At 45.2% G+C, this 15,000-nt stretch overlaps 1 protein-coding gene across 3 annotated transcripts in view; it reads right to left on the bottom strand.

The window, feature by feature from the left end:
* dscamb (Down syndrome cell adhesion molecule b) overlaps positions 1-15,000 on the bottom strand; it is a gene marked incomplete at both ends in the record, with an annotated part of 158,730 nt that overhangs the window by 59,545 nt on the left and 84,185 nt on the right. For all 3 annotated transcript variants that reach the window (XM_080844787.1, XM_080844788.1, XM_080844789.1), the window contains 7 exons: positions 1-42; positions 268-546; positions 4,075-4,350; positions 5,991-6,287; positions 8,691-8,951; positions 11,227-11,505; positions 12,641-12,787. The exon at positions 1-42 is cut by the window's left edge and continues 78 nt beyond it. In XM_080844787.1, coding sequence (XP_080700913.1) covers positions 1-42; positions 268-546; positions 4,075-4,350; positions 5,991-6,287; positions 8,691-8,951; positions 11,227-11,505; positions 12,641-12,787 — 1,581 coding nt within the window. The remainder of the gene's footprint in view (positions 43-267; positions 547-4,074; positions 4,351-5,990; positions 6,288-8,690; positions 8,952-11,226; positions 11,506-12,640; positions 12,788-15,000) is intronic.

Here is a 15,000-nt window from a genome sequence, read left to right as displayed (position 1 = left end):
TCCCATCCTGGTCCATAGGCTGCACCACGAAGGACGGGGGAACTAAAGAGCAACAAACGCACACACGCACACACACACACACACACACACACACACACACACACACACACACACACACACACACACCAGACCAACCCATGTCATGTCACGTCACCTCGTCTGTCCTTTTAAAACTCTGTATATTTTGTATATCCCTGTGTAGGGATATTTCGTTTTTTGTTCTTGTTGTGTGTGTGTGTGTATGTGTGTGTGTGTGTTTGCGGGTACCTTTGACGATGAGCTGGCTCTGGTGCTCCACGGCGGCGGCCTCGTTGTGGGCGATGCAGGTGTAGTTGCCGTTGTGGACGGACGAGAGGTTGGCGATGCGGAGCAGGCTGGAGAACTCGTTGTTGTCGATGGTGACGCTCAGGTTGGCCGCGATGGGGCGCCCGTCCTTCTGCCAGGTGAAGTAGATGGGGTAGTCCCCCGAGATGACCACGCAGGGGATGAGCACCCGCTGGCCGATGGAGTAGCCCTGCACTTCAAAGGGCTGGATGTGTGGAGGTTCTGTGGGCAGCAGAGAGGGCAAGGCGTTACTATCATTGTCATGTTCCTCTGTCTATTTCTAACTGCTTCCTGGCTTCTCTGTTAAATTAGAGTGTATCACAGACAAAAGCCCTTCAGTCTTGTCACACCCTAGCTAGAAACCGTAACACTCCTAGACATATTTTCTTTGAATAGCAAGGCGTTACTATCATTATCATGTTCCTCTGTCTATTTCTATAAACCGTTAACTTGACGCAAAATTAAATCAAAGGAGGAGTTTCATGGTAAATGTGATCAAATTATCAGGAGACTCTCGTTCGCACGTCTTGCTCGTCCATGTTCCAAACCGGAAGCCCCTCTGTCTATTTTCTAACTGCTTCCTGGCTTCTCTGTTAAATTAGCGTTACTATCATTATCATGTTCCTCTGCTTAATCCTGTTGGACTTGGACGTCTTAACCCCCATTCTGCCCTAATATTTAAACCCGACCACAGCCTCCTAACTGGTGTTAGCAACTTTCCATTTGTACGTGCTACTAGATTGTTACTAATTTAGGAGTGTTTAATATGCATTATTATTCTATTTTATTAAGGCTTTTTTTTCTATTTGTATGTTTTGGATGGATGAGTGTTTTTCATTTCTGCTTCCTGGCTTCTTTATTAAATTAGAGTGTATCACAGACAAAAGCCCTTCAGTCTTATCACACCCTAGCTCGAAACCTTAACACTCCTAGACACATTTCTGTGAATAACGTAACGAGAAAAAAAACATCTATCAACCTGTTTCAATCTTCCAGTTAACGTTTCCTTAAATTCAATTCAATCCAATTTTATTTGTATAGCGCCATAACAATACAATTGTCTCTCGGCGCTAAAACGCTTAAAAACTTTGTCAAAATGTGTCATTCCGTTCCCCAGTGCTTCTTAAACACTGATAATTGTATCCTGTTTAGCAGTGGTGGAATGTAACGAAGTATTTTTACTCCGCTACATTTCTACAATATGTGTCGTTATTCGTTACATTTTATGAACACAGTTTCGCCAAAATGTTGCCTACACGAAAATATGGATTGCGTTGCTTTAGGACGTTTCAACCAATCAGGTGGCTCTATCAGCTCCAATGACAGCAGAGTGTGAAGTTGGCAGCAGCACTACGGTAGGCTTTCCTGTTTTGCTTAAACATTCGTCAAACAGCCTGACTAACAAACAACTTTTCAGCATGGATTCAGAGTCAGCCTCATCTGAGGACATGTTCAAGTTCAGAGGCCCCAAGAATAACTCGTGGAGGTTTCAGTGCGTTTCCCGTCTACCTAAAAAAATTCGCCTTCAAATTTGGAGAAACAGGTCGAGTTATGCGGAGTTCTTGCTATGCTAAGTTAATGTCTATGACTTTTGCATATCGTATGCGGTTACTGACATGATTTTATACCGTTATCTAGCAAAATACATGTTGACATACAGCAATAGCATTAAAATAACACGATTGTACCTTGATTATTTATTTAACGTAGTGGTAAGATAAAGCTGGTAGTTTAGCAATGTCAAGCTAACGTGAAGATTTGCCTTTTTTTATTGACTGGTTATTGCCTGGCATGCAAATTTAATGCCTAGTCTTGGGTTACTCAATATGCTTTTCTGCAATCAATAGAGTATAAAACTCTGCATTGACCAGTTTAACAACTCCATTTGTTTTTCATGATTCATATTTCCATTTTTTACACGTTTACAATTAAATAAAAGATTTAAATATATACAATTGTGACTATTGGTTTGGCTTAATGGCAAATAATCCCTGGTAGATAACTTGTCATCTGCAGAATTGTAAGATAGAGTGTGAACAGTATTACAGACAATAGGCCCAATAAGTACACCAACCTTTCCAATTAATAAATGTTGTGGCTTATAATTATTACTAGTAGTGACATCTGTAGAGGCATTTATTACCAGTCGCTATTTCTTAATCAAAATGGCAAAGCCTAGACATTGAGAGACAACCCATTGCGTAAGTACTTTTACTTTTAAAGTAAATTTAAAAGTGAGTACTTTTTACTTTTTACTTAAGTAGGATTGTTGACGTACTACTTTTACTTCTACTTTTACTTCCATTTTCCTGGGTACTTGTACTTTTACTTAAGTACTAAACTTCAGTACTTCTTCCACCACTGCTGTTTAGCCTCTAAACATAAACTTATGAGCCCCTCTCAGGAGCCAGCAAAACACCACAACGGCCATCATCACCATGACCAGACCGAGGGACCATCACCACCCCCACTCCCCCCCCCAAAAACCACGACACCCTCTCCAAAAAACAGGATGGTAGACCAGGGTGGTCAGTGCTGGCTCCCTGTCCGCCACATCTCTGTGCGGTGGCGTGGCATGGGGTGGTGTGGAGTGGTGTGGGGTGGGGTGGCGTGTTGTAGGGTGGCGTTGTGTGCGGTGGCGTGGTGTGGTGGCGTGGCATGGGGGTGGTGTGGGGTGGGGTGGGGGGGGTTGATTGCGTACGCGTCACCTTCAGAGGAGCCGGCAGTGCGCCTCACATCACGAGAGAGAGAGAGAGAGATAGAGAGATATATAGAGAGAGAGAGAGAGAGAGAGAAGAGAGAAAGAGAGAGAGAGAGAGAGAGAGAGAGAGAGAGAGAGAGAGAGATATATAGAGAGAGAGAGAGAGAGAGAGAGAGAGAAAGAGAGAGAGCTAATGAGCTGAGAAGCCAAGCAAGCAGAAAAAAGACAACCCCGAAAAAAAGAAAGAAGAAAAAAAAAAAGAAGAAAAAAGACGGGGTGATTTCCTCTTCAGTGGAAGGCAGATTCAGCATAATGGTTCCTCCAGAGACCCCTCCCACCATCCCCACCACCCCTATACACACACACACACACACACACACACACACACACACACTTCAACCCCCCTCCAAAGACAGCAAGAACAGCCAACCAGCCAGCTAGTCAGGCAGTGGTGTCTGAGAATCAATGAGTTAAAATAACGTTAGAATAAAGCAGCACTTCAGTGCTTATTTAATTCACAACACACACACACACACACACACTCACACACACACACACACACACACCACACACACACACACACACATACTTCAGTGCTTATTTAATTCACAACAAAGTAGGGCTAATGGACCCGGGGGGGTTCCGGCGGCTGCCTCGCCAGTTGAGCAAATTAGCCAACTCAATTGCACAGAAGGAGTTTCACATCAGCACCGCTCTTTACACTTACACACACACTTACACACACACTTACACACACACACACATGCGTGTGAGCACACACACGCGCTCCCATGAGCGCACACTCATGAGTGCACACTCCTGGCTAATGCACAGGGATACACAGTATGCTCATATAGTATGCATGTGTGGATGCACACACACACACACACACACACACACACACACATCCATCTGTTCAAATCTGTGCACATATGTACTGTATATCATATGCATATGCACACCTGCACATTTCAATCTACCATGTGCACAGAGACACATTCACACACACACACACACACACACACACACACACACACACACACACACACCTTTGACGGTGACATGTAGGCTCTTGCTGATCTCCAGGTCCGGGTGCACCTGGACACGGCAGGTGTACTCTCCCTCGTCTGCGCTCTTCTGCACGTTTGATAACTTGAGCGTGCCGTTGTTCTCGAAGGCGCGCTGCCGGTGGTTGAAGGGCAAAAGGTCTGAGTTCTTAAACCACTTTATTGAGTAGTACGGGTAGCCCACCACCCGACAGTGGATGTAGGCGTCCCGCCCGGCAATGGCCGTTAGATTCTTCATGTCCCGGATGTTGGCGGGCCCTGAAAGACAGAGAAAGACAGGTAGATAGATAGATAGACAGGTAGATAACATAGGATGAGTGAGAAGCATGGCACGATGAGGAGCAGGAAGAAGGAAAGAAAGAAGGAAGGAAATAAAAAGAGAAGTAAAGAAAGAAGTAAAGAAAGAAGGAGAGAAGTAAAGAAAGAAGTAAAGAAGGAAGGAAAGAAATAAAGAGAGAAGTAAAGAAAGAAGGAAAGAAGGAAGGAAAGAAATAAAGAGAGAAGTAAAGAAAGAAGTAAAGAAGGAAGGAAAGAAATAAAGAGAGAAATAAAGAAAGAAGTAAAGAAGGAAGGAAAGAAATAAAGAGAGAAATAAAGAAAGAAGTAAAGAAAGAAGGAAAGAAAGAAGGACAGAAATAAAGAGAGAAGTAAAGAAAGAAGTAAAGAAAGAAGGAAAGAAAGAAGGACAGAAATAAAGAGAGAAGTAAAGAAGGAAGGAAAGAAATAAAGAGAGAAGTAAAGAAAGAAGTAAAGAAAGAAGTAAAGAAAGAAGGAAAGAAAGAAGGACAGAAATAAAGAGAGAAGTAAAGAAGGACAGAAATAAAGAGAGAATGAGAGAGCGAGAGAAAGAGGTAAAGAGAGAATGAGAGAGAGAGAGAGAAAGAGGTAAAGAGAGAATGAGAGAGAGAGAGAGAAAGAGGTAAAGAGAGAATGAGAGAGAGCGAGAGAAAGAGGTAAAGAGAGAATGAGAGAGCGAGAGAAAGAGGTAAAGAGAGAAGGACAGAAATGAACTGAGAGATGAGAGAATGAGATGATGCTGCTTTGCTGGACTGGGGAGCGGAAGCCAGGAAAAGAACTCCAGGTGAAGAACTTAGTCATGGCATTAGAAGCGTAACCTTGGTTACCATTAAGTGGCCCAGTGGTCTGGCTGATGATTGAACAAAGTTCAAAGTAAACTGCACAAGACAAGCTGAATGATGAACCCTTTAAGCAGGTCATAAATACAGACATGACAGGATATCCGTCATTGTAAGCTACGCTAAGTTTATCCTTCTTCTGCAGTGACTGGAGACTGGAGACTCGACTTCTATTTCTTAAAAAAAAAAGTAGTATTTATTGTTACACGAGGTTTTTTTGCTCTTAGCTTGACTGTTCTCCCTTGTACGTCGCTTTGGTCAAAATCTGCTAAATGTAAATATAATGTAGTATTACTGCGCCATAGACTAGTTTCATGTGGCAGAGAAGAGTCTAAAACTGAAAGGCAAAATATTTCTACTGGTCAACAGCATGCTTTGAAGGGATGATTAAGGCCTGTTTGTTAGGACTCATAATGTACCTTTTCCATGACTAGAATGGGACTTTGATCTTTGTGAGACCCTTAGAAATCCAGGTTTTCCTCATTACTTGAGGATGTCAGTTGCTTTGCGATACCTATTGTATCATTTTGGTTCGGCAACATTTTGGAGAGCTCAAAAAATCCTGGATCGAAGGACCGATTAGCAATCCCTCTAAACTATCGATCGGCTAACAGCGCAGACACAGCTTCCCTTAACCGTCCCTCCAAATCAACAAAACAGTTCAGCAAACAAACAATCAAACAATCAAAGTGTGTTTTTTTTTTGGGGGTGTGCGTGCGGCTGTGTGTATTTTAGTTTGGAAGAGCTGGAGCTGACAAGCACCTCTTACGTTTATTCGAGCCTGGTAGGAGACTACGCCGGCCGAATTGTTGCAGGAGCACCGGTAGATGCCGCTGTCGTTGACCTTGGCGTGGGAGATGTTCAGGTAGCTCAGCATGTGGCCCTCCGGCGTCACCATCTGTCCCAGGCGGTAGTGGCCCGGGTCCCCCACGTGATCCTCGTCCAGCGTCCAGGTGACGGCGGGCCGCGGCGTCCCCTTCACGTTGCACACCAGCGACACGGGCTCGTTCAGGTTCACCATCCGCTCGCTGAAGGCCGACAGAATCTTAGGGGTGCCGTCTGGAGAGGTGAGGGAAGAGGAGGAGGGAGAGAGGGAGAGAGGAGGGAGAGAGGGATAGAGGGATAGAAGAGGGGGAGAGAGAGATAGAGGGAGAGGGAGAGAGGGAGAGGGAGAGGGAGAGGGGAGAGAGAGAGAGAAAGGGAGAGAGGAAGAGGGAGAGAAAGAGAGAGGAGAGGGAGAGAGTGAGAGAGAGGGAGAGAGGGAGAAGGAGAGGGAGAGAGAGAGAGAGGAGAGAGAAAGAGAGAAAAGAGGTGAGTGAAGAGCAGAGAGAGAGAGAGACAGAGGGAGTCGAGGGGAAAGGTGTGAGGAGGTAAAATGGTACAATGAACAATCAGATTATTGGAAAAGGAACAAATCACACACAACCTTCACACAACATTCACACAGCATTCACACAACATTCACACAGCATTCACACAACATTCAAACAGCATTCACACAACATTCACACAGCATTCATCTGCCCCCATAGGCGTGTTGATTTTGCCTCATAATGCTCAGTAAAACTATTTAGTGTCAAATAAGAGTTTGACAGGGTTCCAAATGTAGTTAAAGTGACACTACCATCACAACTAATTCAACTAAAACTACCAAACCCAGAGGACACCACGCAGCAGTTCCAATCAGACATGAAGCCTGATGCACACACGTGTCAGCCATTCTTTCTATCTTTCTCCTCCATCCTCTTTTTCCTGTTCCTTCTCTTTTTCCTGTTCTATCTCTTTAATCCTCTTTTTTTCCTGTTCTTTCTTTCTTTTATCCTGTGTTCTTCAAGGGCACTTAGTGAGATGAGGGGCTGCAGATGGCGTATGGAGGCCTTTGAAATCTTGGCCCTCTGTGGTTCTCTGATAACCCTGGGTTGCTCAACATCATTATAGATTATCAATATCCTCTTTATACAGTTCCGTGGCCACCGGAGGCAGTTGCCCTGGCAACCGGGTGCAGGTAAGGCAGTCTCAGGCCAGCTGAGGAAATCCAATAATGGCGTCTGTGCTACTGCAGCTCCTCAACAGGTTTATCCTCAACAGGTTTATTATCACGCCGGGCACACACACACACACACACACACACACACACACACACACACACACACACACACACACACACACACACACAGCATACAGAAGCATGTGAACGTTCACACACACACACGGACACAGAGAGTTCACAACCACACACACACACACATTGCACAGAGGCATGTGAACATTCACACACACACACACACACACACACACACACACACACACACACACACACACACACACACACACACACACACACACACACACACCACACACACACACACCCCAACACAGAGAGCTCACAATCACATAGACAGGCAGACTCTCACATACAAACACAATATGCAGACAGCACATATGTAGAAAACACACATATCACACACAACTATATACAGAATATACACACACTGTACAAAGCACACAATCACACACATACATGTGTACACACATAAATATATAGGTGTGCCCAGATATACAATACATCCTCATAAACCCCTAGTGAAAAATCCATAGTTAAATACATAAACATCATTTGAATCAGAATCAGAATCAGAATTGTATTTATCGAATCATTCAGGACCGCAGTGAGAGTACAAAATAATAGGCCCAGAATTTGGTAGATAAATATAATCTAGTACAGAAAAATATACCAGTGTATCCCCAGTAGATGGAACTGAAAATTCTGTTTACTTTTCATTCTGATTGTAGCGAACATTTCGACATCAAAGTATTGTGGAGTATTGTGTTTGTTTTTTTATTGTGTTTGTTTGTGTATTGTGTTTGTTTGTGTATTGTGTTTGTTTTTTTATTGTGTTTGTTTGTGTATTGTGTTTGTTTTTGTATTGTGATGTTATGTCTATTTTGTGTACATTGAGCACATTGAGAGCCAGTTCACCAGGTCAAATGCCTTGCTTGTGCAAACTTACTTGGCCAATAAAATCTGATTCTGATTCTGATTCTGAGGTCACTTTTCTTAAGGTTAGTGGTGTAGTGGTCCCTGGAGAAGTGGGTATACTCTTAATTTTTTTAAGCAGCCCATACAGCACATGTTCAACGCCCTGTTTTTAGAAGTGGGTATACGCAATGCTGACTGAAAAATAAGTGGGTATACTCCGTATACCTGCGTATACCCTGGACTACACCACTGCTTATGGTCCAGCCGCCTACCTTCCAAGATGACCTGTGCAAAGTCCTGGGCTGACATCTTAAATATATATGCCCCATTTAGCCAGTGATCTAGCTGTTGTAATTGAAAGATTTTAAAATGTCTGCCCTACCTATCTATGTGCACCTTCAGACATCCAAACGAATCGTTTTGGTGCCAAACACTACCAAGTACTCCAGAGAGGCCACTTGTCTTATGGTCCAGCCGCCTACCTTCCAAGATGACCTGTGCAAAGTCCTGGGCTGACATCTTCCCCCTCCTGGCGAAGCACTGGTAAACTCCTCCATCGCTCTTGACCATGCCATCCATCACGAGGTTCTCCTGGCTGATTCTCTTGTCGCGGTAGACCATCTCGCCGTTGCGGTACCAGGAGAGGTCGTACTTCTCGGAGCCGGTGACCATGCAGGACAGGGACACCTGGCTGCCCACGCTGCTCTTGAGAGTGTGAGGGCTCACCACCACCTTCAAGGGTTCTGGACAGGCCAACGGAGGACAGGACGGAGGAAGAGATGGAGGAGGAGGAGATGGAGGAGGAGGAGGAGATGGAGGAGGAGGAGGAGGAGGAGGAGGAGGGGGAGGAGATGGAGGAGGAGGAGATGGAGGAGGGTAAGATGGAGGAGGAAGAGATGGAGGAGGAGAAGGAGAAGGAAAAGATGGAGGAGGAAGAGATGGAGGACGGAGGAGACGGAGGAAGAGATGGAGGAGGAGGAGATGGAGGAGGAGGAGATGGAGGAGGAAGAGATGGAGGAGGAGGAGGAGAAGGAAAAGATGGAGGAGGAAGAGATGGAGGACGGAGGAGACGGAGGAAGAGATGGAGGAGGAGGAGATGGAGGAGGAGATGGAGGAGGAGGAGGAGGAGGAGGAGGAGGAGGAGATGGAGGAGGAGGAGGGGGAGGAGGAGATGGAGGAGGAGGAGGAGGAGATGGAGAAGGAAAAGATGAAGGAGGAGGAGATGGAGGAGGAGGAGGAGGAGATGGATAAGGAAAAGATGGAGGACAAAAAAAATGGAGGAAGAGAAGATGGAGGAGGAAAAGGAAGTCAAGTCAAGATACATTGCAACAAGTGGATATTTTGCATTTGCAATGTGGTTGGATACTTTGGATTTCCTGCCCGGTTTAGAGCCTAACAAAACTGATCGGTCCGTATGCCTGGAACTAGATGGTAGACTACCTAACCGGTTCACCCAGATCAACTGTCTCGGGTTGCTAGCCTAACACTTGCGGCACTCTGCTGCCAAAAAATGGCAAAAGATACAAAACGCACCGCTTCTGACACTACTACCATAGGTCAGCATGATCACGGTCAACAGTTCCCAGAAGCCTTCAGCCTGGGATAGCACATATCAGTGTGAACAAGGTGACCTGGAAGTGATTTAGCCTGAGATAGCTCATATCAGTGTGAACAAGGTGACCTGGAAGTGATTTAGCCTGGGATAGCACATATCAGTGTGAACTGAGGGCCACGTAAGGGTTAGGGTCAAGACTGGATTAAGGTTCCTGTGTAGGTCTAGGAACTAAAGGCTACACAGGGCTAAAACTGACTTAATTACCATCGCTGCAAAGAGCTATCAAAGGCTTCCTAGTAGGGCTACTATTAGCAGTAATGTCACTAAATTCAGATGCATGTTCAATCAGTCACTCAATGGATCAGCAGAGATATTTTCAGACGACCTACTGTATGTCCTGAACTGTTGGAAATCCACTGACAGGGCTTAGCAACTTGATCCCTTATCAATTACTTTGACATCAATTCACTTCATGGATAAGATCGACTGTAGACAGGTGCCAGTGCCAGAGGGATGAGGATGTTCTACAGGGAGTTTCATTAAGTTCACTTATGTCATGGCAGGTGTGTGTGTGTGTGTGTGTGTGTGTGTGTGTGTGTGTGTGTGTGTGTGTGTGTGTGTGTGTGTGTGTGTGTGTGTGTGTGTGTGTGTGTGTGTGTGTGTGTGTGTGTGTGTGTGTGTGTGTGTGTGTATGTGTGTGTGTGTGTGTGTGTGTGTGTGTGTGTGTGTGTGTGTGTGTGTGTGTGTGTGTGTGTGTGTGAAGAGGATGTTCTGCAGTGAGTTTCATTAAGTTCACTTATGTCATGGCAGGTCGAGAAATGTCAGGGCAAGTCCACTAATGTCAGGGCAGGTAGCCATAGCTGCTTCATTCATCCAGGAGGTTTCCCGTGTGTTTACACTGACATATTGTACCTAAGATTCAGTGCTCAACCTAGCATGGCAACATGATCGAATAATGCATTTTGAATTTTTTTTAGAAGCTGGTAGAAGTATGGGCACCCTAGTTACGAGATAATCTTCAGCTAGAACCTGATTCCAGAATAGATCAAAGTGAATTCTAGAGGCAGGCAAGCACTAACTTGGTGTGTTCCAAACCCTGAAGAGGGCATTGTTGGGTCATCACAGGGTTCTTTGGAAAGACACTTACTTCTATGAACATTTGTGCTTACAGAACATTTATCTCTGAACATTTATCTTTCTCTGAACCATTTTGACATGCTTAAGGCTCTAGCATAGGCCTATACAAAAACATTTACATCAATCAACATTTGCCAAAGCTCTATGATGCTTACAGAAGACTTTAACCACCATAGCCCCAAGCCCGTAGCTGACTATGAGTTTCACACCATCAACGCATTACCCCATTGGCATCAATGAACCAATGACATTTACACTTTCATTGGACCATAAGCTATTAGCAATTAGCACAGTAGCTAAAAAAAAAATGAAGCCTTTTGACTTACGCTTGACCAGCAGCTGCCCCACCATGGCCGCGCTGCCCAGGGAGTTAAACACCTCGCACGCATAGCTGCCGGCATCGCTGGGCCTCACGTTCTCGATTAGTAGTCCCGTGCTGACCTGGCGAAACCGGCTGTCCCGTTCTAAGGGGCTGCTGTCCTTCGCCCAGCGGTATTTGGGGGCCGGGTACCCCGTCGCCTTGCAGGGCAGTTCCACCCGGTGTCCCACCATGACTTCTCTCCGGTCGAAGCCATCCAGGATGGTGGGCTCTGAGTTGGTGGGCTCTGGGGGTGGGGGGGATGGCAACAGGAGATAAGGGCAGCCCAGGTTATCAGCGGCATCGCATCAGGTGGGATAACAGTGTTAATTAGGCACACAGACAGATAATCCCCCAAGGAAATGGGTATGGGATTGTAGTATAGAAGTAGGAAATATCCAGAGAGCAACGGTGTGAACATGATCACTGCGAAATTTACATGATAAGACAATAAATCTGGTAAACACTGACCAACCTCTTTAAGGAGGATCTGTAGTATGGATTCATCATGTGTTTATAAATATATATCTATTAAATATCAGATTACATATTAAACCTAACCCTAAACCAGACACAAATCATACCTGAAATACATACCTTGCAAGAGCATGTCCAAATATAAAACGTTCAAAGTGCTTTTCAGCCAAGTATTAAGTGCATGGTACCTAATATAATCTCGTGCCCACAAGTCTAAGTCTAAATGTGCGCAGGTTAACCTCTCAGCAGCATGCCCCAGTATAATAAGAGCACTGTATAAACCAGGTATTCAGTGGTAAACATATTGGAAAGAAGACTATGCGAAGGGTCTGCAATAATGACTGGTGTTGAACAACACAGAGACACATACGAACCCTATACGGCAACAGACTGGTGACATAAAGACCTAAGTGGTGTGCCGATCCACACCTGTTACTGTGAGACGTGCGCTGCTGAACCCTATACACTCACTCACACACACACACACACACACACACACAAACACACACACACACACACACACACTGTGTGTTTGTGCGGATCCACACCTGTTACTGTGAGACGTGCGCTGCTGAACCCTATACACTCACTCACACACACACACACACACACACACTCACTCACACACACACACACACACACACACACACACACACACACACACTGTGTGTTTGTGCGGATCCACACCTGTTACTGCGAAACGTGCGCTGTTGAACCCTACACACACACACACACACACACACACACACACACACACACACACACACACACACACACACACACACACACACTAAGTGTCGTGCGGATCCACACCTGTTACTGTGAGGCGTGCGCTGTTGCTCTGCCTGGTCTCGCCCGTGTAGCGATGCCGCGTCAAACAGACACACACACACACACACACACACCTGTTACTGTGAGACGTGCGCTGTTGCTCTGCCTGGTCTCGCCCGTGTAGCGATGCCGCGTCAAACAGCGGTAGTTCCAGTTCCCATCGTCCGTCACCACGTCCAGGATGTACAACGCTCCCGAGGATGTGATGTGAAATCTGGGATCTTTGGAGCGAAAGAGAGAGACAGAGAGATGAGAGAGAGAGAAAGAGAGAGAGAGAGAGAGAGAGAGAAAGAGAAATGAATAGAGGGACACAGGCAGAGAAAGAGTGAATGAGAGAGAGAGGCAGGTAGAGGGTAAAGTGACAGACAGAAGTAGAAAGGGAAAGAGAAAGAGAGAGAGAGAGAGAGAGAGAGTGAAAGAGATTTGATACAGAAGCAGGAGAGAGAAAAAATAAAGAGAGAACGAGTTAAACGATAACATTCATGCACATCATAAACATTCCCTCTGACTAGGCATCATCATTAGGGAGCGACACACACACACACACACACTCACACACACACACCAGCTCCGTGAGCAGCTCTGTGACTCTACACTCCGTTTCGCATGGCAGCCAATTACTCTGCATGCTTCCAGCGCTTTGCCACGCTGCGGCGCGCTACGGCACGGCTTCCCCAACCGCCAGATGTGCTCCTGCCTCTGGCAACCCCGCTATGATGGGGGAGACAACGACGACGGGCCCCTTTGATATACCCACCCCCCTCCACCCCTACCCCTTGCAAACATCACGGGGTGATCAAACCCTCTCGTTTCGGGGGCGTCACTGGAAGTTCACCCCTTGCCGCGGTGTTATGTTAATTCAGCAGGATCAAACCAGCAGTGCCGTACAGGATTGTCAGCTCCCATCTAGGAGGAGCGCAGAGTTTTTTTCTTTTCAACACCTGCGTTAGCACACGCTAATGCATTAGCTTCCGGGAGGGAGGACGTGGTGTCGGATCTGATTGAGGAGAGAAAAAAAGCGAATCTGTGAGCAGCTGTCTCTGCCATGTGCTGCTGTGTTGTTTGATGTGTGTGTTCGTAAGGCACAAAGAGGCAACTCAGCTGTGGAAACCGCCGCGTCTTCAGGGGAACTCTCACAACTCACAATCAGGTGGAGGCAGCTCTCAATTAGCATGAGATGAGATGAGGGCCGGGTAACTTGGTCTTGGACATAATACATGTAACTCATTCATGTCTGTTTGAATTTGGAATTTGGAAAAAATCCATACTGGCCAGATTGATTGAGGAATGCACATGTTAATAAGTTGGTTTGGCACACTCTGCCAAAGGTTATCCCAGGGTATCCCTGTTTGTAGGCCTTTATCTTAAAAAAAAGTTATCCCAGGGTATCCCTGTTTGTAGGCCTTTATCTTCGAGGCAGGAGGTTTTCATTTAGAATGTGGCTGACTAGACTAGAATCATAATAGTAAGACCAACGCAACTAACACAGAGAATATTCAAAATAACAAAATCATCATCATGTCATTGATAGTTGTAGTGCAAGGAAGCTTTTGGAAAATGCAGTAATTCTCTAATTCTCTTTAATTCTCACGGCGAAGACATATCCTTCCTGCTTAATTGAATGGAGTCTTTCATAATCATGTTTGATAACCACACGGGAACTGGTTATCAGAGAGGAATGTTTTTTTTTGGTTTTATTTTGGTTTTATTTAGTTGTCTTTATTAGCCATCGGTGCAACATTGTACTTTGTGTATTCATGTTATTCAAATTAATTCACTGATTATTACTAATGTTAATATTAATTTGCAGTATAATTATTTTATATCTACATGCTGTGGCCAGGACAGATTCGTTTAGGGTTAGGGGTAGGGTTTGATATTTTTAGCAGTGGGTACTTACTGATAATTGACATGGTCAGACACACACTGGACTAAAGGTTCCTTAAATAGAAGTGAGTCATTTTCATGTGCTTTACTTTTTGAAAAAAGAGAAAGGTAAAAGAAAAACAAAGATGAAATAGACGGCTGCCATCAGACACAGTAGCAGCAAGCTACATGCTCGGAGACTTTGTCTGAGGCAGACTCACCTCTACACACACACACACACACACACACACACACACACACATACAGCTATCTGTGTACCAGTGAGGGCGCTTGTCTCAAATGTTTTATTTTAAATACAGTTAAAACACACACACCATGTTCCCGAGCACTGTAGTTGACACCACGACACCAGCTGACAAGAACCACAAAAGGCCTCACACTCGTAAAAAATAGGAACCGTCAACGGCCTCTTTGTTTTGCCATGTGCGCTCTAGTCTGTGGACCTTAACCCTCTGTTCTATACCTCAAACTAGCTAAAGATCTGGGATAGCTAAAGATCCCTAACCCTCTGTTCTATACCTCAAACTAGCTAAAGATCTGGGATAGC

This window comes from Sprattus sprattus (genome assembly GCF_963457725.1).
Source record: "Sprattus sprattus genome assembly, chromosome: 9".
Lineage (NCBI taxonomy): Eukaryota > Metazoa > Chordata > Actinopteri > Clupeiformes > Clupeidae > Sprattus > Sprattus sprattus.
Note: the sequence above shows the minus strand (reverse complement) of the source record. Positions and strands in the feature narration are given on the sequence as shown.